Raw genomic sequence first — 25667 nt, 5'->3', positions numbered from 1 at the left:
TCTAATCTTCAGAGTAAATTTAGATCGTGCCAGATGGAAATCAGGTGTTAATAAGAAATAAAAACGAACAGTGTTAATTCAGTACTGCAGGTTTACTTTGAAATATCAAGATGCTTTTATCGAACTGACATTGTTCAACATAAATCAGTGTCGCCAGAAGCTCTCTTCAAAACCAACACAATGAAAAGACAATCACAAGCGTAAGAGCTTGTAGGAAGTTGGAAAGACAGTTGAAATACTAACTAGAAGTAACACAGGTAGTAATACTTTTACTTTTAGTACAAAATAATGCAATTAAGTGCAACAGCACTCATCTGAGACAAAAGTGGCAAGCGGTACAAAGATATTGCGAATGGTAAAAAGTTACCCGGACTTACTGAACTGCGTTTGTAGGGTAATATTGGTAAAAAAAATATTCGTGTATTCGCGAAAACACGTTTGAAATTATGAAACAGTCAAATAAAGAAATACGCACAACGTACGAATGTGGAAAAAATACAGCTGCTTCGTGTGTATACAACGCGATTTTGTAAACGTCTGTATGGCAACGCCTCTTCACATTTCTACAGGCTCCTATCGTTTTGACCTACAGCGTTTCGCAATTGAAAGCTGTCAAAAGCGCTGCCAGGTGTCCGAGATTCCCTTAAGTTGACTCGACTGCAGGGGTGTCTCAGAAGTAAAGAACTTCATGCATGATGCGCCATTTTTTCACGCATCTCAGTGTTTGACGTCATATCTCCTGAACTGAATGTGGTAGTATGATATAATTTTGCAGGCGCATTTAGCGTCATATGCGGTTGCTGTCTGCGAAATTCGTTGCGAATAGAGTTGATAGCACAGGAATAGTAAATGTAAACGTCTGTTTTCCACGAGTCTCATTGTCTATGACATCATATCTGCTGGACTATAATAGGTTGTTCCAACTCCCACAGAAAGTGTAAGGGATATGTGTACCAAGTTTGGTTCAAATCTGTCCAACAGTTTAGAAGGAGATGTCGAACATATGCAAACACATACATCCATTATTATGATATGTGTGGATCTCTAACTTCCCGTAGTTGTAGCAAGTCGCTTCTATATGTTTCTACGTCTACATCTACAATCAGCTAGGTACCTTATGGTATGTGGAGGAGGGTACTTGCACCACAGTTACTTCCCCCTGTTTCCGGTTTCGGTTATTTATGCCGCCCGGTAAGAACTGTTGTTGGGAAGCCTCCAAGTGAACTAAAATTTTTCTAAGTTTCTGAAAACACCCACAAGTTGCAATTTGTATTTCTTATTTACCGGTTTCGCTCTTGAAATGAGCAACAGCATCATCAGATTATAGAGTTTATAGTTAGCTGACGGTGTTGAAGATTGCGTTTAAGGTTGGCTGACAGTTCTAAAGACTAAACTGGCTGTACTATAGTACCTAAACTTACATATAAAGTAAGTTTAAAATACAGTACTAAATCATGACACTGACAGCGCCAAAGGTGAAACTGAAATGAAACACTGTCAATTTCATCTTTGGCGATGGCAATGACATCATTTACTACTGTATTTTAAACGTACTTTAAACTTGGGTTTGAGCAATATAGTACAGCCAGTTTAATCTTCAAATGAAATCTTTAATGCTGTCAACCAACCGTAAACTGTATATTCTGACGATGCTCTTGTTCATTTGAAGAGCGATACCGGTAAATAAAAAAATACGAAGTTGCGACTTGTGGCTGTTTTCAAAAACTTAATTTTAACAGTCGCTCTCCCTACAGGCAATGCCTTCTCTTGTCAGATTTTTCTGATTCTATCTTCATGGCCTGTTCGTGAGATCTACGTGAAGCAAAGTAAAGCTAAGCCCAGGTTTCTGGTCCTGACGCGCCGACAGGGACTAACTGACCGCCATGTCATCCTCTGCCAATGACGTTATTGGATGCGGTATGGAGGCGCGTTGGGCCAGCACACCGCCCTACTGGCCGAAGTCGGCTTTCTTCACATCAAGAAACTCCTCAGTTGTCATCAACAGGCTGGGTGCAACCAAATCCTGTCTGCCACCAAAGAAAAATCGCTGGCAGAACCTGAAACCGGGCCATTCGCACGGCAGCGATACAGGCTTTCCAGTCAGCTACCGTGTCGGACGCGAGATATACGCAAGAGAAAGCGATAAATTATTGACTGTTCTACGAACGTACACATTCGCGCTTACTAAACCTGTGAAGGGGCGCGCTGCCCTTCTTTGGATATTCTCTGTCTCTTCTATCAATCCTAATTTGTAGTGGTCTCAGGCTGACGAGTAATACTCGAGTACTGCTCAAATTGCGGCTTTCTACCCTACCACCTCCGTTGTTCTACAACTCTTCCTGAGGATTCTCCCAATAAATCTCAGTATCCCATCGGCCGTTCCTGCCGTTAGTTTTATGCGGTCGTTCCAGATTAAACCCGCTGCGCATGCGAACTCCCAGACATTTAAGGAATATGACTGTTTCCAGTAATTGTTCAGTAACCGTATAACACCACCTGTGTGAGCAATACAATCGTAACATAAGGATCAAATGTTACTCCCCGCATTAAACGTCGATCCCCTACAGTTCTCCCCCCATCGTACTGCAAATTTATAGCGTTGTGGCTTCTCAGTACGTAAGAGCATCACGCACGAAATTGTCTTACGTAGCTGCTGGCGTTATACACCAAATTATTTATGTATATATCGTAACATTAATGGTCCTTTAACATTCCCTTGGATGGTGTATGAACTTACTGAGGACAATCCATAATTAATGCAACACATTTCCTTCCTCGACCAACTTCGGTTTGAGCCGTGGCTGGCTCGTGTTATGCTTTGCATTAAACCTTGGTTGCTATTCTGCGATTAGTCTCCCGGGGTTATCGCGATTATGCTGTTATCCTGTATCTTCGCGAGTCGCAGCAGCAGCGTATATCAGTATTCGCACCCTTGTACTATCTTTGGACTCGCGCTTATAAAATGGCTCTGAGCACTATGGGACTTAACTGCTGAGGTCATCAGTCCCTTAGAACTTAGAACTACTTAAACCTAACTAACCTAAGGACATCACACACATCCATGCCCGAGGCAGGATTCGAACCTGCGACCGTAGCGGTCGCGCGGTTCGAGACTGTAGCGCCTAGAACCGCTCGGCCACTCCGGCCGGCCTACTTGCGCTTATACACTCCTGGAAATGGAAAAAAGAACACATTGACACCGGTGTGTCAGACCCACCATACTTGCTCCGGACACTGCGAGAGGGCTGTACAAGCAATGATCACACCCACGGCACAGCGGACACACCAGGACCCGCGGTGTTGGCCGTCGAATGGCGCTAGCTGCGCAGCATTTGTGCACCGCCGCCGTCAGTGTCAGCCAGTTTGCCGTGGCATACGGAGCTCCATCGCAGTCTTTAACGCTGGTAGCATGCCGCGACAGCATGGACGTGAACCGTATGTGCAGTTGACGGACTTTGAGCGAGGGCGTATAGTGGGCATGCGGGAGGCCGGGTGGACGTACCGCCGAATTGCTCAACACGTGGGGCGTGAGGTCTCCACAATACATCGATGTTGTCGCCAGTGGTCGGCGGAAGGTGCACGTGCCCGTCGACCTGGGACCGGACCGCAGCGACGCACGGATGCACGCCAAGACCGTAGGATCCTACGCAGTGCCGTAGGTGACCGCACCGCCACTTCCCAGCAAATTAGGGACACTGTTGCTCCTGGGGTATCGGCGAGGACCATTCGCAACCGTCTCCATGAAGCTGGGCTACGGTCCCGCACACCGTTAGGCCGTCTTCCGCTCACGCCCCAACATCGTGCAGCCCGCCTCCAGTGGTGTCGCGACAGGCGTGAATGGAGGGACGAATGGAGACGTGTCGTCTTCAGCGATGAGAGTCGCTTCTGCCTTGGTGCCAATGATGGTCGTATGCGTGTTTGGCGCCGTGCAGGTGAGCGCCACAATCAGGACTGCATACGACCGAGGCACACAGGGCCAACACCCGGCATCATGGTGTGGGGAGCGATCTCCTACACTGGCCATACACCACTGGTGATCGTCGAGGGACACTGAATAGTGCACGGTACATCCAAACCGTCATCGAACCCATCGTTCTACCATTCCTAGGCCGGCAAGGGAACTTGCTGTTCCAACAGGACAATGCACGTCCGCATGTATCCCGTGCCACCCAACGTGCTCTAGAAGGTGTAAGTCAACTACCCTGGCCAGCAAGATCTCCGGATCTGTCCCCCATTGAGCATGTTTGGGACTGGATGAAGCGTCGTCTCACGCGGTCTGCACGTCCAGCACGAACGCTGGTCCAACTGAGGCGCCAGGTGGAAATGGCATGGCAAGCCGTTCCACAGGACTACATCCAGCATCTCTACGATCGTCTCCATGGGAGAATAGCAGCCTGCATTGCTGCGAAAGGTGGATATACACTGTACTAGTGCCGACATTGTGCATGCTCTGTTGCCTGTGTCTATGTGCCTGTGGTTCTGTCAGTGTGATAATGTGATGTATCTGACCCCAGGAATGTGTCAATAAAGTTTCCCCTTCCTGGGACAATGAATTCACGGTGTTCTTATTTCAATTTCCAGGAGTGTAGTTTCCGGCTGTGCCGTGTGCGGGCAGTTGGTCGGTTGGCATGGAGTAGCGAGGAAGTCTCCGTGGCACGTGTCTGGCCGGAGCCGCTGGCGGCGTCCACGAGCGGTCGCCGTGTGAGGGGCTGTTCCCATTGCTACGAGGTCCGTGGACACGAAAGCTGAGTCTTAACTTAATCTACTAGCGAGCCCCAACTCTTCACACTGTGTCGTTGAATTTCGTTGTGGGCTGTTGGAACATTCCCGCGAGCAACAACGTGTGTTTTCGAGTTGGCGAAATCGTAGCCGACCTCCTGTGGAGTTTAACTTAACTTGATTATTTTTGGACTGAAGTGCACCAGCGCAATCTTCTGCCTTGTGACCGTTAACGTTCCGGTTACCTGCACTGGGGGTTGACGTAAATTCAGGCAGTGTATTTTCCTCGTCGTGTTGTGGCTGTCCAGCACGGCGTGTAGTTTGACAGCTGAATGTGTAATTCGTTGTGGGCGCCGATACTTTCTGCGTTGTTCCATTGAACTCCCTGTTGTGTGCTGGTCGGGAGGAGCGGAAGTTATCCTGTCGCACAATCCATTGAATGTCTGTCGGTTGTGTTGCAGTCGGATTGAGAATTGTTGGGCCGACTGCCTGTCTCACCTAAGCGAGCGTTAGTGTTTGAATTCCAGGCCGACCCTTGGAAACTTCTAAGCGCCGTTTGATGTGCTGCGTTTTCTTATTTATCCTTGTTCTTTGCTTATGTATGGCTTCTAGCCGATTTTAAATTAAAGTTGTTTTGCCCTTACGGCGTGAGATTGATTGGGCCTTCATCCTGATTTCAAGAAATTTTAGGATAAGGCCGCCTGATTTTTAAAATTCAAATTCCTGTTTTGAGCCTTAAGTTACTGGCCTTCAGCCGATTTTAAGTTAAAGTTGTTTTGCCCTTAGGGCGTGAGATTGTTTGGGCCTCCAGGCTAATTTAAAGAAATGTTTCAAGAAAAGGCCTTCTGCCTTTTAAATTCAAATTCCTGTTTTTGAGTCTTAAGTTATTGGCCTTCAGCCGGTTTTAAATTAAAGTTGTTTTGCCCTTGAGTCGTGAGATTGAATGGCGCATTTAGCCGGGAATTAAGTTCTAAAATTAATGTTTGGCTTTGTCTGTTTTTAATGTTTTCTTCACTCTTGTAATGTCTGTCAACTGAATAAAGTAGTATGTCGGAGTGAAACTGACAGTCACTCATTTTGGGCCCTTTCCACAAATTAAACTATCTGTCCTGTCCTGCAGGTATAGCAGGGGATCTCACGGTTGAAACAAAAATGCGGAATTTTCTGTGGGCCATCAAGGAGTATTCTCCCTTCAACCCCTATAGTTTCATAAAGTTCCTACAGGTGGCGGCACTTCATACAGCCTTCAAAGTGGGGTCTGTAACGGAGATGAGTTGCAAGCTGAGAAGTGCCATTGAGTTTCTCTTGACGGAAAACCGAGGCATCGCAAATATTCATAGGCGCGTCTACCATCATCGCAACGAAGTCGGGCAAACCTGACCTATCTCCCGCGTGCTGGGTGCCCGCACACAGCGGTGACTCCTGCAATGTTGGAACGTGCGGACACTCTCATTCAAGGTGTTTGACAGATCAGAATCAGACACCTGGCTCCACAACTAGAGGTCTCTGTTGGCAGTGCTGCCACACTCATCCTTTCAGCTGGGCTACTCAATTGTGTGCAAGCTGGGTTCCTAACAGAAGACCATAAAGAGAACCGAACGACAGACTGTGCCGTATTGCTTGTGCTTTATGGTGATGATCGTGACAATTTTTTGTCGATCATCGTCTCAGGCGATGAGACATGGGTTCGTCACTTCTCACTTCGAACCGGAAACAGAACGGTAATCCATAAGGTGGCGCCGAACAAAAAGTTCAAAGCCGTACCCTCAGACGGTAAAGTCATGGCAACGATCTTCTGGGACTTTGAAGGGGTTACTGTATTTGATGTCCTCTCCCCGTGGTGCAACGATCAACTATCAAGTATGTTGTGTTATCCTCAGGAAATTGAAGAAAAGACTTCAACGCGTTCGTCACCATAAAAATGAAGACGAACGGCTCCTTCTCCACGACAACGCAAGGCCTCTCATAAGTCTGCGTACCCCTGAGGTGCTCACAAAATTACACCACACTGTTCTTCCACATCCGAGGGAAGTAATACGTGAACGTTACGGAGGTTATTCGCGCAGCAAAACGTTGGCCCCGACGTAGATCACTAGAGTGGTACCAGGGAGGGATACAGCAATCCCAATAATGTGGCGTGAGGTTGTCGCATTGAACGAAGATTGTACTGAAAAAATAGGAAGTTTTGTAGTAAAAAGAGTGGGGAATAATATGGTGTACAGGAATCCTGAATAAAACCAATCTATTTTCAGAAACAAAACGTGTTGCACTGATTACTGAACTCCCTTCGTACTTTTATATGTAAGGATTTCTCTTCGTTAAGAATGACATGCTACGTCTGAATTGCTACGAAATGTTCTGTCCAATCACGGAACTGTTATCACACTCCTCAAGCTCGTATTTTGTTCACTTGGCGACACTGCGAAACTACATTATGTGATCAAAAGTGTCTGGACAGCCCCAAGAACATACGTTTTCCATATTAGGTGCATTTTGCTGGCACCTTCTGCCCGGCATTCCATATCAGCGACCTCGGTAGTCACTAGACATCGTGAGAGAGCGGAATGGGGCGCTCCGCGGAACTCACGGACTTCAAACGTGGTCACGTGATTGGGTGTCACGTGTGTCATACGTCTGTACGCGAGATTTCCGCACTCCTAAACAACCCTAGGTCCACTGTTTCCTATGTAATAGTGAAGTGGAAAGTTGAAGGGACACGTACAGCACAAAAGCGTACAGGCCGACCTCGTCTGTTGACTGACAGAGACCGCCGACAGTTGAAAAGGGTCGTAATGTGTAATAGGCACACATCTATCCAGATCATCACACAGGGGTTCCAAACTGAATCAGGATCACTGCAAGTACTATGACAGGCGGGAGGTGAGAAAACTTGTATTTCATGGCCGAGCGGCCTCTCATAAGCCATACATCACGCCGGTAAATGCCAAACGACGCCTCGCTTGGTGCAAGAAACGTAAACATTGGACGGTTGTACAGTGGAAAAATGTTGCTTGGAGTGACGAATCACGGTAGACAATGTGGCGATCCCATGGCAGGGTGTGGGTATGGCGAATGCCCGGTGAACGTCATCTACCAGCTTATGTAGTACCAACAGTAAACTTCAGAGCCGGTGGTGTTATGTTGTGGTCCGGTTTTTCAAGGAGGGGTCTTGCACCCCTTGTTGTTTTGCGTGGCACTATCACAGCACAGGCCTACATTGATGTTTCAAGCACCTTCTGCCTTCCGGAGTGGTTACACGATAATAACATCCCTGTACTGGACTGGCCTCCACAGAGTCCTGACCTGAATTCTATAGAACGCCTTTGGGATGTTTTGGAACGCTGACTTTGTGCCAGGCCTCACCGACCGACATTGATACCTCTCCTCAGTGCAGCACTCCATGAAGAACGGGCTGCCATTCCCCAAACAACCTTCCAGCACCTGATTGAACGTGGAAGCTGCGAGAGTGGAAGCTGTCATCAAGACTAAGGATGGGCCGTCACCATACTGAAAGCATTACCACGAACTTGTAAGTCATTTTCAACCCGGTGTCCGGATACTTTTGATCACATAGTGTGTGAGGAACGCCTTCCGGAACGTAAGGATCACGGCGTCTGCTTGGGCGCCAGTACGTACTGCCTTCTGGGTGTCGCGGACGAACAGGTCAAAGTGGGTTTACGCGATCGTTGTGAGCGGAAACCATGATGATTCCTTGAGTTTTCCTCTGTCTTAAACATATACATGTCAAAAAGGTTTCGATTTCATAGTAAAGTTCATCGAAACAAGACGTTCACGTATTTTACAATATGACTCAGGGCATAGTGTGTCGAAAGTTTTGTTTTCAGAAATCCTCAAACCTTCGTCACCGCTACTAACGAAATGAATGCGTAGTAATTTTTGTCTTCGAAACTGTGATTTAAGCCCTTGGTATCACTCATATTTGTTTTTATATTTTCTTGTTTTGGGACTTCATTTCTTTACACTCGTGACTTTATTTTTTGTTTCGTAGCAGTGCAGATATTGACATACTGCCTATTGGCTTCTGTCTCGGATTCTTCGGCCGACATTTGTTTGTGCGGCATCAACAATGGAGACTGAAACTTTGACAATGTCAGCCACTCGTGCTAGCTGAAACGTCATAAACGTTGTCAATTAAACGTGGGCCGAGGAACACAACAGGCAGTATGTCAACAATTGGTCACTAGAGCATCAATAATTTTAAAGGTGCACATTGTTATAAAACACACCAACGTCTTCCTTTTTTAAAAAAAATCATCTGTATCTACATCTACATTATACTCAGCATCCACTTAACGGCCTGTGGCAGAGGGTACTTTTTGTATCACTGAGCCCTCCAACCCTGTTCCACTCGCGAATAGCGCGTGGGAAGAATGATGGTCGGTAAGTCTCCGTATTAGCTCTAATTTTTCGAGTTTTCCCCTCTTGGTCATTACGCCCGACGTATGCAGATGGAAGTAATATCTTTTCCTAGTATTCCTGGAAAGTGCTCTCTGGAAATTTCAACAGTAAATCTCTTCCTGATGCACAATGTCTCTCTTGTAACGTCTGCTAGTGGAGTTTGTTGAACATCTCTGCAACGTTCTCGTGCCAACTAAACGATCTCGTGACGAAGCGTGCCGCTCTTCGTTGTATCTTCTGCATCTCTTTTATCAATCCTATCTGGTAGGGATCCCAGAGAGATGAACACTACTCAAGAATAGGTCGAACAAGCGCCTTATGAGCCACTTTCGTTGTGGATGATTTACATTCCCTTAAGATTCTTCCTATGAATCTGAGTCTGGCGTCTGCTTTTCCCACTATCTGTTTTATATGGCTGTTTCACTTAATGCCGCTCCGGACAGTTACTGCTAGATATTTTACGGCAGATACTGTTTCCATCGGTTTGTCATCAGTAGTGTAGCTATACAGTAGTGGATTTCTTTTCCTATGTAAGCGCAATATGTTACATTTATTTACGTTCAGGATCAACTGCCAGAGCCTGCACCATCCATCAATTTTCTGGAAGTCATTCTGCAAATCGTTGCTCTCTTCTGGCGTTGCTACTTTGTTATAGACAGTCGCATCATCAGCGAACAGCCTTCGAGCACATCCGAAGCTTTCTGCTATACCATTTACATATACTGTAAACAGTAACGATCCTATCACACTGCCTTGGGATACTCCGGAAATCACCTTTATATTTGTCGATTTTATTCCGTTAAGAGCGACGTGTTGAGTTCTGTCTGCAAGGAAGTCTTGAATCCAGTCGCAAATCTGTTCGAATAGTCAATAAGCTCGTATTTTTTTCACTAAGCGGCATTGTAGTGCGGTGTCAGATTCCTTCTGAAGTCAAGAACCACGGCATCAGCCTGAGCACCGTTGGCCACTGCGCTGTGGATCTCATGGAGGAACAGAGCGAGCTGAGTTTCGCAGGATCTCTGTTTGCGGAATCCATACTGATTTTTATAGAGGAGTTTTTCCGTCTCCAAGAACGCCATAATTCATGAGCATAAAATACGTTCCTTAATTCTACAAGATTAACGTCAACGATGTAGGTCTATAATTGTGTGCATCTGTCCAACGGCCCTTCTTGAAAACAGGAATGACGTGTGCTTTCTTCCAGTCGTTAGTTACCCTTCGTTGCTCAAGCGATCTACGATAAATTACTGCCAGAAGGGGAGCAAGTTCTTTCGCACAATCTTCGTAGAATCTTAGAGCTATCTCATCTGGTCTTGACGTCTTTCCACTGCTAAGCGATAGTAGATGTTTTCCTATTCCGTGATTCTCGAAAATTCGTAAAATTCTTGTTGAGTGCAGCCATGGTACCAGTCATTGTGACGTCGGTGGCAGTGAGGGTTAACGATTGTGGGTTATTAGTAAGAGAGTTAGGTGTAAACTAGCCGAACATGAGCGTACATAGCGCGCAGAGTTCAGTCGCACAGACCTGGAGCTACGTAGCTCCGATGACTTCATAGATAAATGAATCAAAACAAGACGTCCACAAACCACACATTACCCTAAAGGCTATGGTATGTCAACGTCTGACCTTCGTCCAGACACTTTGCACCATGGACTGTCTCAGCTGAAGAAGTCTATGGGAGCTTATATGGTCTAAGGCAAATTTGGAGGGCATTGAGCATCAACTGTTCCCCTCCCACCCTCCCCCCCCCCCATCCCCTCACCGTCAAGACTGACAAGAATGCGCCGAAATGTTCGTATAGTACAAAAAAACACTGAATGCACATTTAAAGAGAATGTCTTGAGCAAATCAGTCCGCATTAAATGTAAGTATTGTAAGTCATGTCCGTACAGTTCGACGAGCAGCGTGATTGCGACATAGGGACGTTTATGCCTATGCTGGGCTTATTCCAAATCTCTACCTCAGGTAATACGAGACACCAAAAATTGAAAACCTAAAGCCTACAGGATTCACAAACAGATGGCACACACGATATCGCTTCTTTATATTAACTGAAAACTATGGCGATACGAAAAATTTGCCAACTTATGAAACAGCAGAACCCGTACATGACACTAAATGCTGAGAGTGGGAGAGCTAAAATAACAATTGTAAGATTATATTGGCTACTGATTGGATTATTGAAAATTTGACAAGGGTAACGGAAATACGACCTGAGTAATAAACCTAGAGAACTAAAGGATTTGTAGCAATCATCTCGTGTGTCAGTCATCTTGTGCGGTGAAGAAGATCACATGTTAGCTACTGCGAACCACGCCGAATGCCAAGCACGTTAACTGGGTGCCCTGTTCAGTAGTACCTATGGTTAAGTTTTTTAAATGTTCTGACTCTATCAATAAAATGAAACATTATGATAAATACGCGATGTTTTTAGCGATGATTCGCCAGCTGTGTTGTCAAGGGTCGACTCAGTTGCTGAAAGATCAAGAGTCAAATCAGTGTCGACTCCATGAACGCGTATAAAGTGCGAAAATAGATGCAATGCAGTGAAAGTAAACAGCAAAGTATCAACGACGGACGGGGGGATCTAACAATCATTTTATTTTACCTGACGTAGCCAACCGAACATGAAACAGACGGTTTTATTTCAGTTTAACGATTTCATAGCAAATTTTATTGTCATGGATACTGAGCTTATTTATGCTAGAATAAAAGAATAGAGACATTAAAAATCGTGTGTAAGGAGAGAGAGAGAGAGAGAGAGAGAGAGAGAGAGAGAGAGAGAGAGAGAGAGAGAGAGAGAGAGAGGAGAGAGAGAGATAAACAGACAGACTGACTGATCAATGAAACACACTTGCTTCGCTAGAATAATTTATTTCCATTGCTTAGATAAAAATAGCGTATGAATAATGAGATAATTTATGTTGGAATAAAATAATGCAGGTATGAGAAAAGAGATAGGCAGAAGTAAAACAAAACACAATTTCATCAGTAGAATAATTTACTTCCATTTGTTAGTTAAAAATAGCGTATGAATGCTGAGCTTATTTATGTTGAAGTAAAAGAATGGAGATATTCATAAAAGAGACAGATAATTGCAAAAACCGTATTTGTATAGCTATAATAACTTATTTTCATTTCTTAGTTAACAGTAGCATCGTGTTCAGACAGTTTATTGTACTTAACTCCACTGTTGCGATGTTAATGCACATTTTAAAATATCTCTCACTTGATGTGAATACTTAAACATTGCGGTAAAAATGACCTTTTCTTACAATGGAGTATATAAAATGACATTTTGATATTTCTCCTGTATTTGGAAGAACGTCAAGAAGATCTTAGAAATAGATTTCAGAATATCCTTAATATCATCATTTCAGACAGGTCACGAAATATTTCTCAAACCTATAAAAACCAGATACATCCCTGCAGTAAGTATTAATAGATTTGTCAACAAATGTGGTGTTAAAAGTGAAATAAAAAAAATAATTTTAGTTGAAATGCCAATTCCAATATTGATTCAGCTGCATATAAATAAAAATTCCAGTGAATTTGTCAGATAGTGACATTTGTATCTATTAACAAAACAAAACAAAAAAAAATCGCATTTTTTCCGTGCAATTTGACCCTACCGATATTACCTTGCCAGTTATACGTACAGGATATCAAGCTATTTGTAATGAAAGAACTTTTAGGTAAATTTTAAATCAGATTTGTGCTTTATGGTTTGTACTTAAGTATGATAACTGACTACATCAAAAACAGCAATTGAATACACGTTTCAAAATGTTTAGGTTTCGTAAACGCCTTGCTCAAAGTGACTGTTGCTTGCATTGATACAGAAATAACTTCTTTCAAATGTTGGAAAATATAAGTCGACTTGTAAATTAAGTGTAACTACCATAAAAATAGAATAGAAGCTTTCGAAATGTGGTGCTACAGAAGAATGCTGAAGATTAGATGGGTAGATCACATAACTAATGAGGAGGTACTGAACAGGATTGGGGAGAAGAGGAGTTTGTGGCACAACTTGACCAGAAGAAGGGATCAGTTGGTAGGACATATTCTGAGGCATCAAGGGATCACCAATTTAGTATTGGAGGGCAGCGTGGAGGGTAAAAATCGTAGGGGGAGACCAAGAGATGCATACACTAAGCAGATTCAGAAGGATGTAGGTTGCAGTAGGTACTGGGAGATGAAGAAGCTTGCACAGGATAGAGTAGCATGGAGAGCTGCATCAAACCAGTCTCAGGACTGAAGACCACAACAACAACAACATACCATAAAAATTGCCGAATTGCGATTGATAAAGGGATCAACAAGTCAATCAAACAACGTAGCAGCAATTGTGTTGTCAGAATCTTCATTATTCATTAAAATTGTTTAAAATGATCTGTAAGTTAAATTTATGTTACCAACGCTTTCTTTTTCACATGTGTTGTTTTCTTTCACATGTGTTGTCATTTTTCACATGTATTGTTTTTTGACTGTGCTTACTGTACTGTCTTTTCGATAGAGTGCCATCTGCGTGATATTCTGTGTATTTCATGAAATTTATTTTGTTGCGTTATTAAGATCTCAAAAGTAAGTTGTGTCTGAGGCTTAGTTTTTGATGAGCGTATTACCTCGACAAAAAAGGGGGGGAATGACGACATTATGACAAGGGTTAAATCCTAACAGTGCAATAATCTCTTTTCAAGTCATTAATTTTAATTTCAACTGACAGTATTTTGTAGTGCATTTCAGTATCATTCATTCATGCTTTGATTATTATTAGAAAAGTACGAAAACAATTCTTGTGTTCTGAAATGACTCTTACGTCTCGGAACCTAGCTACAGCGTATAAGTAGAAACTAGCAATTTTTTAAAATAGTAAACGTCGCCTGCGGTCGGTTTTTAGCAGACAATCAAAGAGATGGACGGAGTCTTGAGGGGGTGACTTGAAGACGAAGTAATTTGTAAGTGCACGGCGCGAGATGGTGAGAAAACACACTACTTTCAATTCACAAATGGAGTAATACCAGTAGTTGATATAGCATTTAAACATGAGTCAGTAAATAGGGTAGAATGCTCCAAATTTTGGATATACACATTCGTGAAAACTTCAACTGGAAGAAACATATTACTAAGCTTCGAAAACAATGAAGTTCAGTTACTTTTGCTCTTCGTATAATTTCTAGTCCTGGAGACAGACGAATCAGCCTCCTTACACATTTTGCGTATTTCCACTCAGCAATATCTTATGGAATAATTTTCTGGGGTAACTCAGCGCTTAGAAAAAAAGTACTGTTTTCACAAAAGTGAGCAGAAGGAATAAGATGTGGTGTTCACACGCGATCGTTATTAAAGCGAGTAACCACTAAATAGTTTTCGAGTATAGTGTCATTAATGTTAACACTAATCATGTATCATACACACCTGTAAACTGACTCGTTCCACATCATTTGGATAAAAGAATCGTCCAAATGATCTATAGAACATGTAACTAACTGACTGACTGACTGACTGACTGACGTACCCCAAATGAATTATGATTCACGGGATAGTGTAGCCATCTTGTTAACAGCAACTGAGATACTTTGAACATAGCAAACACATGTACATGCTACGTATCTCGGAGTAGATCGTAGCACCGTGACTTTACTGACTGCGGTACACTTTGATGGTCAAAAACGATCTGATTAATTGTTGAAAACAAAAGCCAGAATCACACAATTCGGTTATTATTTTCATTTCTGATACAGTGATAAACTTTCATCTCATTGAAACCCTACCTGATCAGCAGGATTTTTTGCCACCTATTTCGAAATATGCCTGATAATTTAGAGGCTTTAATACATGCTGCATAAACAGGGCAGTAGTGTGCCATCCCTCTGTCTTTCTAGCCAATACAGCCGCTTTTAATACCACTCAGTCGCAAAGTTCTTAATTCGTTTACTTGTTGGTCCATTCTACAACTTACGAGTAGATAATACCATGTCCTTAGTACAGACGTGAGTCATCTTGACATGTTTGTTGTTGTTGTGGTCTTCAGTCCTGAGACTGGTTTGATGCAGCTCTCCATGCTACTCTATCCTGTGCAAGCTTCTTCATCTCCCAGTACCTACTGCAACCTACATCCTTCTGAATCTGCTTAGTGTATTGATCTCTTGGTCTCCCTCTACGATTTTTACCCTCCACGCTGCCCTCCAATGCTAAATTTGTGATCCCTTGATGCCTCAAAACATGTCCTACCAACCGATCCCTTCTTCTAGTCAAGTTGTGCCACAAACTTCTCTTCTCCCCAATCCTATTCAATACCTCCTCATTAGTTACGTGATCTACCCACCTTATCTTCAGCATTCTTCTGTAGCACCACATTTCGAAAGCTTCTATTCTCTTCTTGTCCAAACTGGTTATCGTCCATGTTTCACTTCCATACATGGCTACACTCCATACAAATACTTTCAGAAACGACTTCCTGACACTTAAATCTATACTCGATGTTAACAAATTTCTCTTCTTGAGAAACGCTTTCCTTGCCATTGCCAGTCTACATTTTATATCCTCTCTACTTCGACCATCATCAGTTATTTTACTCCCTAAATAGCAAAACTCCTTTACTACTTTAAGTGTCTCATTTCCTAATCTAATCCCCTCAGCATCACCCGATTTAATTCGACTACATTCCATTATCCTCGTTTTGCTTTTGTTGATGTTCATCTTATATCCTCCTTTCAAGACACTGTCCATTCCGTTCAACTGCTCTTCCAAGTCCTTTGCTGTCTCTGACAGAATTACAATGTCATCGGCGAACCTCAAAGTTTTTACTTCTTCTCCATGAATTTTAATACCTACTCCGAATTTTTCTTTTGTTTCCTTTACTGCTTGCTTGACATTATACTGCATTTAAATTATCACATATGTCGTGGGAAACATTAATATGTTAGTCAGAGATTTTCTCCAAGCTATTCGTCCCACCGTCCTGTTCCGGTGGGGAACAGAAGGTGGAATGAGATAATGAAGGCAGCATGGCACCGGCAGTTCATATGGCGTCGTGCAAGACAGTCAGTCATATCCACCGAAGAGAAGTCTATTGAACACTTTCGTGGCAGAAATGGGGCAGACCAGTTTCCTTACAGTAGTATGCCACGCTATAACCTGGCGCCTAAGTACGTTCGCAGAATCCGTAGATGAATTCAAGCGTAATTATTTCGGTTTACAACAAGGCTGTTGTCCATTTCTCTGTTAGGGATATGTGAGCGGAAACAGAATTAGAATTCATCAAAAGCAAGGGAGGATACACGAGGTAAGAAGATAATGCGTTTATGCGGCGGCTGACTCCCTCTGTAGCTTTAAGCCTTTAAAACTCCATCTGACAGGTCTTTGGAATGGCTCTACATGCCTCAATGACCATCCAATACACACGATCTTCGCAGTAATGTAAACGAATATTGATACTCTGAGAGTCTTGTTAGTACGTAAGAAACAGCTGGGGATATGCCTCTGTTACAACGAAAACTTTCATTTAAATAATTTATTTATTGAATTCTTTTTAAATCTCAGTTAATAAGAAAATATTTCTTCCAACACCTTGCGAGGATCTCCAGTTCTAAATTAATCTCTACTGTGCCCCGTGCACTGTCATAACCACTTCGGGTTTTGTAAAGAATGTTGTGAGGCTTCCGTACTGTGCTAACCAATTCGATTTCTCACCACTGCCGCATCCTATGAGCACAATTTTGCTTGATATCCAAATAATTTCTCACGAGGTTGAATGTAACCCTTTCCAGACCTTTCCTCCATTGAAATGGTCATCCGCATGAGAACTAGCAAGCTCGGCATTAGCAGCCAGCGATGTGCCAAGGGCAAGCTATTAACGCTTAGTTTCTCCTGGGCAGCAATCAGGTGTCTAAATGTGGACACATAGGCGGAAAACGGTCAGTCTAATACTGACAGACGTAGTCTACTTAGTGGTTCAGTTACAGCTGTGCAGAAAACACCAGTTCACAAAGTTTATGATATATTTGTTGTCTGTTGCCATACCGTTCCTGACAAGGGTGTTGTCTCTTCAGATGTAGCTAACCATGCTGGTCTGTCCTGTGCATGCCTCTTCATCTCTGAACAGCTGGTGCAACACAGATTCACTTGACCCTGGGATGGCACAAAATGGTAGATCCCAGCAGGATAATGCAAGACTTCACACCGCAGTTCCCCCCACAAACATCTGAGTGACCATCCTGGTCCCCTGACTTGTCACCCATAGGGCGTGTCTGAGATGCCTGCAGCCAGCAATCTTCTCGAACTGACCTAGCATGTATTTCAGGTATGGCAAGAAACACCTCAAGATGACACTCAGAGGATGTTTCTTTCCGTTCCTCAACGAAAATAAGAGTGTATTCGTACCCACGGGCGTAAGACCTCATACTGATGTTGACAATGGACGTCATTTCCGAACGAACTGGGTACGTACGTCAAAGTGACCAAAATTGTAAAAATTTTTATTGGCTCTTCATTTAATAAATGGTATTGAAATTTCAATTCCTGAATATTACGTTCCAATTCCACTCACAAGTCTGACAAAAGTAATAAATGACAAAAGCTAGCGCAGAGCCACGCCCCTTTATTGTCCTGTATTTTTCCTGAAATTATTTATTTTTGCCGTCTTTTCTTTTACTTTTATGCAATCAGCATGCAGGGAATGTTTGTTTAATACATCAAGAAGGCTGTGGTAAAATATCACTGCCACTGATTTGGTATTCTTTGGTTTATGGTTTTTGTTTACTAGTGGTTGTGCAAATGAGTAAATTTCACGCAAGTTGTGCGTGGACCCATTATTACAATCTGCCGCATTCCTCGCCCAGTAAAGTGTAATTACTACGCCTTAATAATCTCGGCAGACTACCAGCTGTACGGAGGCTATAATTCGATCCAACAGCTTTGACACAGCCGATATTGAAGGCAATCGGTGACAGGATAATTGCCGCAGCTGACGTTATTGCCACTCAGTCTGAAAATCAGCTTAACCAAAGAAGACAAGGCAAGCAAAGATTTATTGAGAAAGGAAAGGAGTATGCATATGGTTTGCACTAGTTCACCCACAAAAGGTAAGGCCCTACACAAAGCCTGTGAGATCTTTGATTCAGATTTCCCTTGACTTACGTTAGGGAACTTTACGTACCGTTTCCATACAGACCACTGACATTAGAGTACGTAAATTTGGGATACAACTAGTCAATATTATGGTGAAACATTCAGTCGAAGGAATTTTTACTTAATAGCAGTAAAAATATAGTAAAGGAGGATATCAAAATTCTGTTCCACAGATATTTTTAATAATGGTACACAAAATTCTATACAGATTGCACTAATTTCGTGCTGATAGATTTTTCAAAAGAGGGACATTTGTACTCTCACTGTCAAAAAAATTGCGACTGCTTTTAATTAAAAACATACGACGTCAACGATCATGAAAACATATGTTTGTATGTGTATAACATTTCTTAAAAATTGTGCTTTATTGAGCAACATTGTCTTGAAAGCTTTGGACTTTAAAAGGTTTTCTTCAAACTACTGCAATTTCGCTTACGTCCCCCCTTAGAGTTTATGTAGTATTCGTTATGTGGCGAACATCTGAACAACGTTTGATAAATATCGAACTAGTGCTTCATGGTTCAACGCTGCCCATTTCCGTCGGTGCTTAATGCGCTGTAGTAGTCTGCTCTTGCAATACTATTTCAGATACGAAGCATTTACAGCACACTGTTGTGCATGTTGTTGGAGCAGTCGGCCCCAGAAGTATTTTTGGCAGACCCTACACAAGCCCGTATAGCAATGCGGTACTCAGACCTCACGTACGCTAATGCTCTGTAACTCTACTGATTTATGTATCACCCTCGTCGAGCGCCCTCCGTGTTTCAAATCATTTATGTGCTTCCATCGCTGCATCAGCTAGTGTCGTGATGACTGACTTCAGTACATGATCACAAAAATGCAATTTTGGCTTTTGTAATTACGAGCTATGAAATTAGAAGGACTGCTTTCTCAATGTGAATTATTCAAAATTAAGTTAATTGTTTCAGTGATTCATCCGATAAGTCGTTGGACGGGCGTAAGGAAGCGCAGAGTACCCCAGACAAGATTTGCGTTTGTTGTAATAAATGGCAGCGCTTTTCAAATGAGGATAACTATAATACTTATAACAAATACAAAGAGCCAAATACAAGATTTTTTGCAAACCTCTTGATCGTGTCACATGTGTAAGTATTTAGCGTAATACAAAGAAGTGATACGAAATCAGTGATAGGAAGTCAGAGTTAGAGAAGATAATAGTGATAATTAGGTTTATTGGATGAGTTTTGACAAGCAGTATTGTATCTGTGGAGGAAATCCCATACAAGAAGAGAAGTACTACAAATTCTATCGTTAAGGTGTCTGAAGTCCTTATCAAGTAGGCACTACACACGACAATGGTGCTCGGACGACTTCAAAGACGAAATGCAACGGTCGGAGAAGGTCGGTACAGCCAACACGAAAAAGTAAGAGGAACGCTTCGGGAACGGAAATGGGAAACCTTGGAAGAAAGACGACGTAGTTCAAGGGAGATCCATGTGAGCAGATTTATAGATTTTGTATTCAAAGAAAACTGAGCGACCATTATACTGCCAGCATCGTATGCAGGGAGAATTTTACTTATTTATTGATTTAAACATAGAATTAGAGTCATAGGCCGTCACTTACATGGGACCAGGGTTTCACACAGATAGTACCTTTTTTCACATCACAGTTGCCTAAAAGATAACGATTATAATACGACGAAATAGTGAAAATGATTTGAGTGTCTGAAGTGGCACTGTGAGTAGTAATATGGACTATGAACTAATGAAGTTCAGACTGGCAGTTCTTTTACTACTGTAGCTGCCGTCACTAATAATAATAACAATAATGATAATAATAATACTAAAGACAGCAATAATGACAGTAATACCAATAATGTTAGTGAAAGATATGAAAAGAATTTGTAGCGAGTTCTGGAGAAAGGGAATTTAAGGAGAGTGCATGAGCTACAAATACTGGGAGATGAGAAATTTGCGGTTGGAAACAAGGCTGTAGAAGATGAGGAGTGCGTACCAGGACAACGGTAATCATTATTGCTGCTGTAGTAGATATGTCAGTAACTGTCTTCTCAGAATGGAGATGTTACTCAGTTCTCTAATATAATGCGGGAGATTACTACAGAGTAACTGCTACCGAAAATGACTTCGAGAAAGTGGCTGTGCGGTCGAGTGGGACAGAAGGACTTTGCTATGATGGGAACGGGTGTTTCTGCCATCTTGCTCAGACAAGAGCGTTAAGGTTGGGGACATATGTGAGGTACAGTGTTCGTTCATAAGAGAATAGAGAATGCAGAGCATGTAGAAATCTCTGTGCTTGACTTCACCCAGTCAGGGCACCTTTACATATGTTGCTGAAATACGATCAAGGAGTGGAACATCACAGGCACTCATAACCAGTTTCAGGCACCGTGAGCTTCCCGTGTAGAACCTTGCAAGATAACATCGCTGTAATCAATAATTGGAAGTATAAGCGTTTGTACAAGTTTATTTTTTAAGTCAAGAGGGAAGAGCTTTTTATATTTCTGTAGGGCATGGAGAGATGCTGATGTCTTCTTCACATTGCAGTTTCGTGCTAACTTAAATTTTCGTCTATTATTGTTCCTAGACTCTTTGCTGAAGGAGAGTAGTTGATACTGGTCGCATTTAGGGTTAAAGATGGTTGGGAGTCCCAATATTTCGGGCTAATGAGCCTACAATGACCAAGCAGTAGTGCTTGGATTTTAGAGGAGTTGAGCTTTAACCCTATATTCTGGGTCCATGTGAATATGAAAACAGAGGTAAGGGGGCTTACAGAGATATGTAGAGTGTCATGCGCGTATGGAACAGGAAAGAAAATAGCTAACATTAGTTCAATGTACCAGAACTTCAACGACAAACTTTCAGAGGTTGATCAGCAATACCTTCTGAGTATTTTGCTGTCAGAGACTCACTATCTCCGACGGCTCGTTACAGAGTCACTGCATTCTGTTTGGTCTGTTCCCCAATTAACTTTCTATCTGTATGCACCGTGTGTTGTTTCCACTCTGTCATGGCACATGTTGTTGACAGCAGTAATGACCTCCTTACCTCGTTGGCCTCAAGCTTACATTCAGGACTGCAGGGTCCTGTCTAAGGTTTTGTTTTCCGGCAGGATTAGTTTCGCGTTAACATTGATAAGGACCAGTACTGTGGATAGGTTCACTGATCAGATGTGGGCCGATGTGCTCCTCATGTGTGTGTTCACTGAATGCGATGGAAGGGCGGTGACACGACGGTATGACGCGCCGACGACAACCACATCACAGTATTTTTGGCCGGCCGCGATGGTGTAGCGGTTCTAGGCGCGCAGTCCGGAACCGCGCGACTGCTACGGTCGCAGGTTCGAATCCTGCCTCGGGCATGGATGTGTGTGATGTCCTTAGGTTAGTTAGGTTTAAGTAGTTCTAGGTTCTAGGGGACTGATGACCACAGGTGTTAAGTCCCATAGTGCTCAGAACCATTTGAACAGTATTTTTGCATCTGTTCACAGGAGCCTACACAAAAGAGAATGTGTTACGCGTAATTGCTTCAACCTTGTCGGTAGCAGTCGTCGCGTTGCACGAGTTCCGAACCCAAGCCAGTCAACTGTTTTGAGAGTCTTAAATAAACAACAATCGCATGTGTACCATCCACAGAAGTTGGAATCATTGTAGCCAGCGGATATCGCATCCCGAGTGGCGTCGGCAAAGCGGCTCCAACAGCAGTGTTCAGGAAACCCCATCTTCCTGCTTTCCTGTTGTTTTCAGACGAGGCCACGTTCATAATAGAGGATGTTTTCAGCTGTAGGAACAGCGACGCTTGGGATGACGAAAATCCTCACGTAGAAGTGTGTCGATCCTATCAACAGAAGTTCGCGGTGAATCTACGGGCTGGTATCGTCAAAGATTTTGTGATTGGATCTTATCTGTTTCGTGCTACAATGAACGGAGTCGTGTTCAAAATGTTCCTTCAGAATGTTCTCCCACAGTTCCTAGAACATTTTCCGCTGAGCTTATAGTGTTTTCAGCATGACGGGACGCCGGCTCACTTTGCACACGATGTTAAAAACAATTTCAATCTTCCGTCTGGTGCGGTGTTCTTCGCAACGAGATCGGGCGCGATTTATCAAATTGATCATATCGCTTATTCAAACAGTTATTTATTAAATTTCATTAACAAAACACACAATAAATTAAAAATATCTTTAAAAGGCAAATAACACACAAGAGCACAACTTAATAGAAATATTATTCATTCAGATTTATTTTTGTCAGAGTTGGACTGTGGTAACAAATGATAACATCACCTGTTTTCACTTGCTTCTTTATTACATTTCACTAATTAAACTCATTATAAATGACAAATATCTCTACAGAAAGGCAAAGATGACATTAAAGCACAATAACAATGGTAACATTACTTATTCAGTTCTATCGTCGTCACTTCTGGACGTCGGTAGCATATGAGGAATTTTACCACAGTCAGAACAAAAAGGTTCAATGTGTATCAAACAGATTGGCTTTTGACACATTTTTCAACAATATTTTGTCAGTCTTTTCTTTACGGTGAAGGTATTACACCTTCTCCTCTTGCTTGTAGTTGTTTTTTCTCCTTTTCTGCTTTCGTCTTCTGCTTCATCTTCACATGTCGGCCTATAATCTTGTAAACTCAGTTGAAGATCCCTGTCAACTCCTGTGGTCCAAACTTCTTCGAACCAAATTAGATAGAACTAATGCATGAGATAGTTGTTTCAGGAATCTTTTTCTTCTTATAGGATTGTCATTGTTGTCACAATAGATTACTTGTTCATTGATTCCACTCATATTGATCACTGCAAAAAATATAACCATGGGTCAGCGGAGCACGTTTCTTGGAACATTGTACAAAGGCGTCAACTTATCCGCAGTGCCGACCCCACTTTTGGTGCTATTGCAAACTGTTACAATCGATGACTTTAGTTTATCTCCGGCATCTATTAAATTATCGCCATGCAAACTTGATGCTAGGACACACTCTTCCCCTTTCTAGGAACATATGAAACTAGAGTACATCCTTTCTTAAAGCCAAAAAATGAACTGTTGGCCGCCCTTCCCTTACTGGTAACAAACTCCGGAGGAATCTCACGCTTGTTTTTCTCCATAGTTCCAACAAAACAAAGATTTTTCCTTCGTAACTCTTCTATCAAGGCAATACTAGAAAGGCAGTTGTCTGCGATCACAGTTCAACCTGACCGATAAATAGGTTCACATAATCGCAGAACAAAAAAATGGTTCAAATGGCTCTGAGCACTATGGGACTCAACAGCTGAGGTTATTAGTCCCCTAGAACTTAGAACTAGTTAAACCTAACTAACCTAAGGACATCACAAACATCCATGCCCGAGGCAGGATTCGAACCTGCGACCGTAGCGGTCTTGCGGTTCCAGACTGCAGCGCCTTTAACCGCACGGCCACTTCGGCCGGCTAATCGCAGAACAACATCGGAAGGTTTATTGCTTACGTGACATAATCCTTCCGGTTGCAACCCAGCGTATATTTTCAAATTATGCGTGTAAAATACTTGGGAATCCACAAGAGCATATATCTTGATCCCGTATTTGTTTGGTTTGCTAGGTAGGCTATATATCGGCGAAAATTGCACCTGCCACGGAATGCTTCCAGTTTCTCATCTGCTGTAACATTTTCTCCGAGGGTATAGGACATCTGGCAGTTCTGTACAAATATAGAAAATATTTCCCGTGTCGCTGTTATCTTGTCTAATCGTCTCCTTTCATCGCAAATCGCACAATTGTCAAATCTAAGACACCGCATTATGAATTTGAAACGTTTTATGTTCATTACGAGGCGAAATTTCTCAGTGTCATCTCCATCAGTTCCCCACAGGTCCTCTAAGCTTTGTCTCTTACTTTTGTTTACTCCAGCTAAAAATAAGAGACATTATTGAATTGAAATCCTTCATCGGTCTATTTGTTTCACGTCTCTCTCACGCTGGAATGAAGCTCTCAATATACTGATTTGTACACAAAACTATAATAGACAAAATTTAGTCATCTATGAGGCAATTCCAGCATTCCAAAGGCGTTCTTGCTGCTTTTGCCACATCTACAGATAAAGGTAACTTCCGAATAATATTGAGAGCCCTGAATAGTACTGTCTGCGACGGTGGAAATTTATTCCAATTTGCCTCTTTGTCCCTTCCAATACAGTAGTGGCCGTTTTCCTCAAGTACTTCCTCGTCATCTTCACTGACTTCTTCCGCTGTTTCTGAATCTTCCGGCCGGACTTCAACTACGTCATCACCATCTGTGTCCACTTCGCCTTCCAAATTCTCTTGAAATTCATTATTATCCTCTTCTTTTGGATTTATGAACATGATCTGGGTCGAGGAGATTATATGTCTTACTGTAGCCTGCCATCATGAATTATATCCTACCTAAAATCATAAAATTCCTGTAAGAAAACGCAGTCGGGCGCGGTGTATCACTTTGATACTTGATATTGAGACAGCTGTAAAAGACGACTAAGCGCTCCAAAAAGAATATAAGTGCATTTTACATTCTAAATTGGCTTTCTGCTACTTACTATGTTGGTACTTAAAGAAATTACCTGCTGAAATGAAACGGGTAGGGTGCGGTGTATGAAACTGAGCAATCAGAAAAAATCTCGACAACAGAGCAGTCGCGTTGATACTGAAGCACACAACAATGGGAAGTGTTCAGAGCAGGGAAGCTACTAGCGGGAAGGCATCAGTGCTGCCAACTGCTGACAAATAATTTACAACAAATATCGACGTGTATCAATTTGAACACGACGGAAGGTCAAAGTACATTTTGGACGACAATAGACTGATCGCGGTGGTCCAATTCCATGGCCTGACCGGTCATAAGAAACCAATGAAATTCTTCTTCTGGAGGCATGTGAAAAGCGTAGTTTACGAAACTTCAGTCCATAGTCGCACGGTCGTGTTTGCTAGAATTATCGCAGCCTCCGAAGTATACTGCTCTGCAAAACTTAAGAACGAAGCAGGTAAAATATCGTATTGTATAGTATTGTATGTAAACCGGGGACATAGAAACGACGAAGAGGCTCCGTCCCCGCCGCAGCCGCAGTGGTCCACAACCCCACGACGACTACCGTAGTCCACTTCACCACTCCGCCGCCCCACACCGAACCCAGGGTTACTGTGCGGTTCGGCCCCCGGTGGACCCCCCAGGGAACGTCTCACACCAGACGAGTGTAACCCCTATGTTTGCGTGTTAGAGTAATGGTGGTGTACGCGTAAGTGGAGAACTTGTTTGCGAAGCAATCGCTGACACAGTGGAACTGAGGCGGAATAAGGGGAACCAGCCCGCATTCGCCGAGGCAGATGGAAAACCGCCTAAAAACCATCCACAGACTGGCCGGTTCACCGGACCTCGACACAAATCCGCAGGGCGG

At 42.9% G+C, this 25667-nt stretch overlaps 1 protein-coding gene across 1 annotated transcript in view; it reads right to left on the bottom strand.

Annotated features, from left to right (window-relative positions):
• The window catches only part of LOC126195510 (protein lev-9-like), a 447516-nt gene extending 422913 nt beyond the window's left edge, over positions 1–24603 (bottom strand). The window contains exon 1 of the mRNA XM_049934137.1: positions 24382–24603. Coding sequence (XP_049790094.1) covers positions 24382–24603 — 222 coding nt within the window. The remainder of the gene's footprint in view (positions 1–24381) is intronic.
• Between the last annotated feature and the right edge of the window lie 1064 nt (positions 24604–25667).

Source organism: Schistocerca nitens, chromosome 7 (genome assembly GCF_023898315.1).
Source record: "Schistocerca nitens isolate TAMUIC-IGC-003100 chromosome 7, iqSchNite1.1, whole genome shotgun sequence".
NCBI lineage: Eukaryota > Metazoa > Arthropoda > Insecta > Orthoptera > Acrididae > Schistocerca > Schistocerca nitens.
Note: the sequence above shows the minus strand (reverse complement) of the source record. Positions and strands in the feature narration are given on the sequence as shown.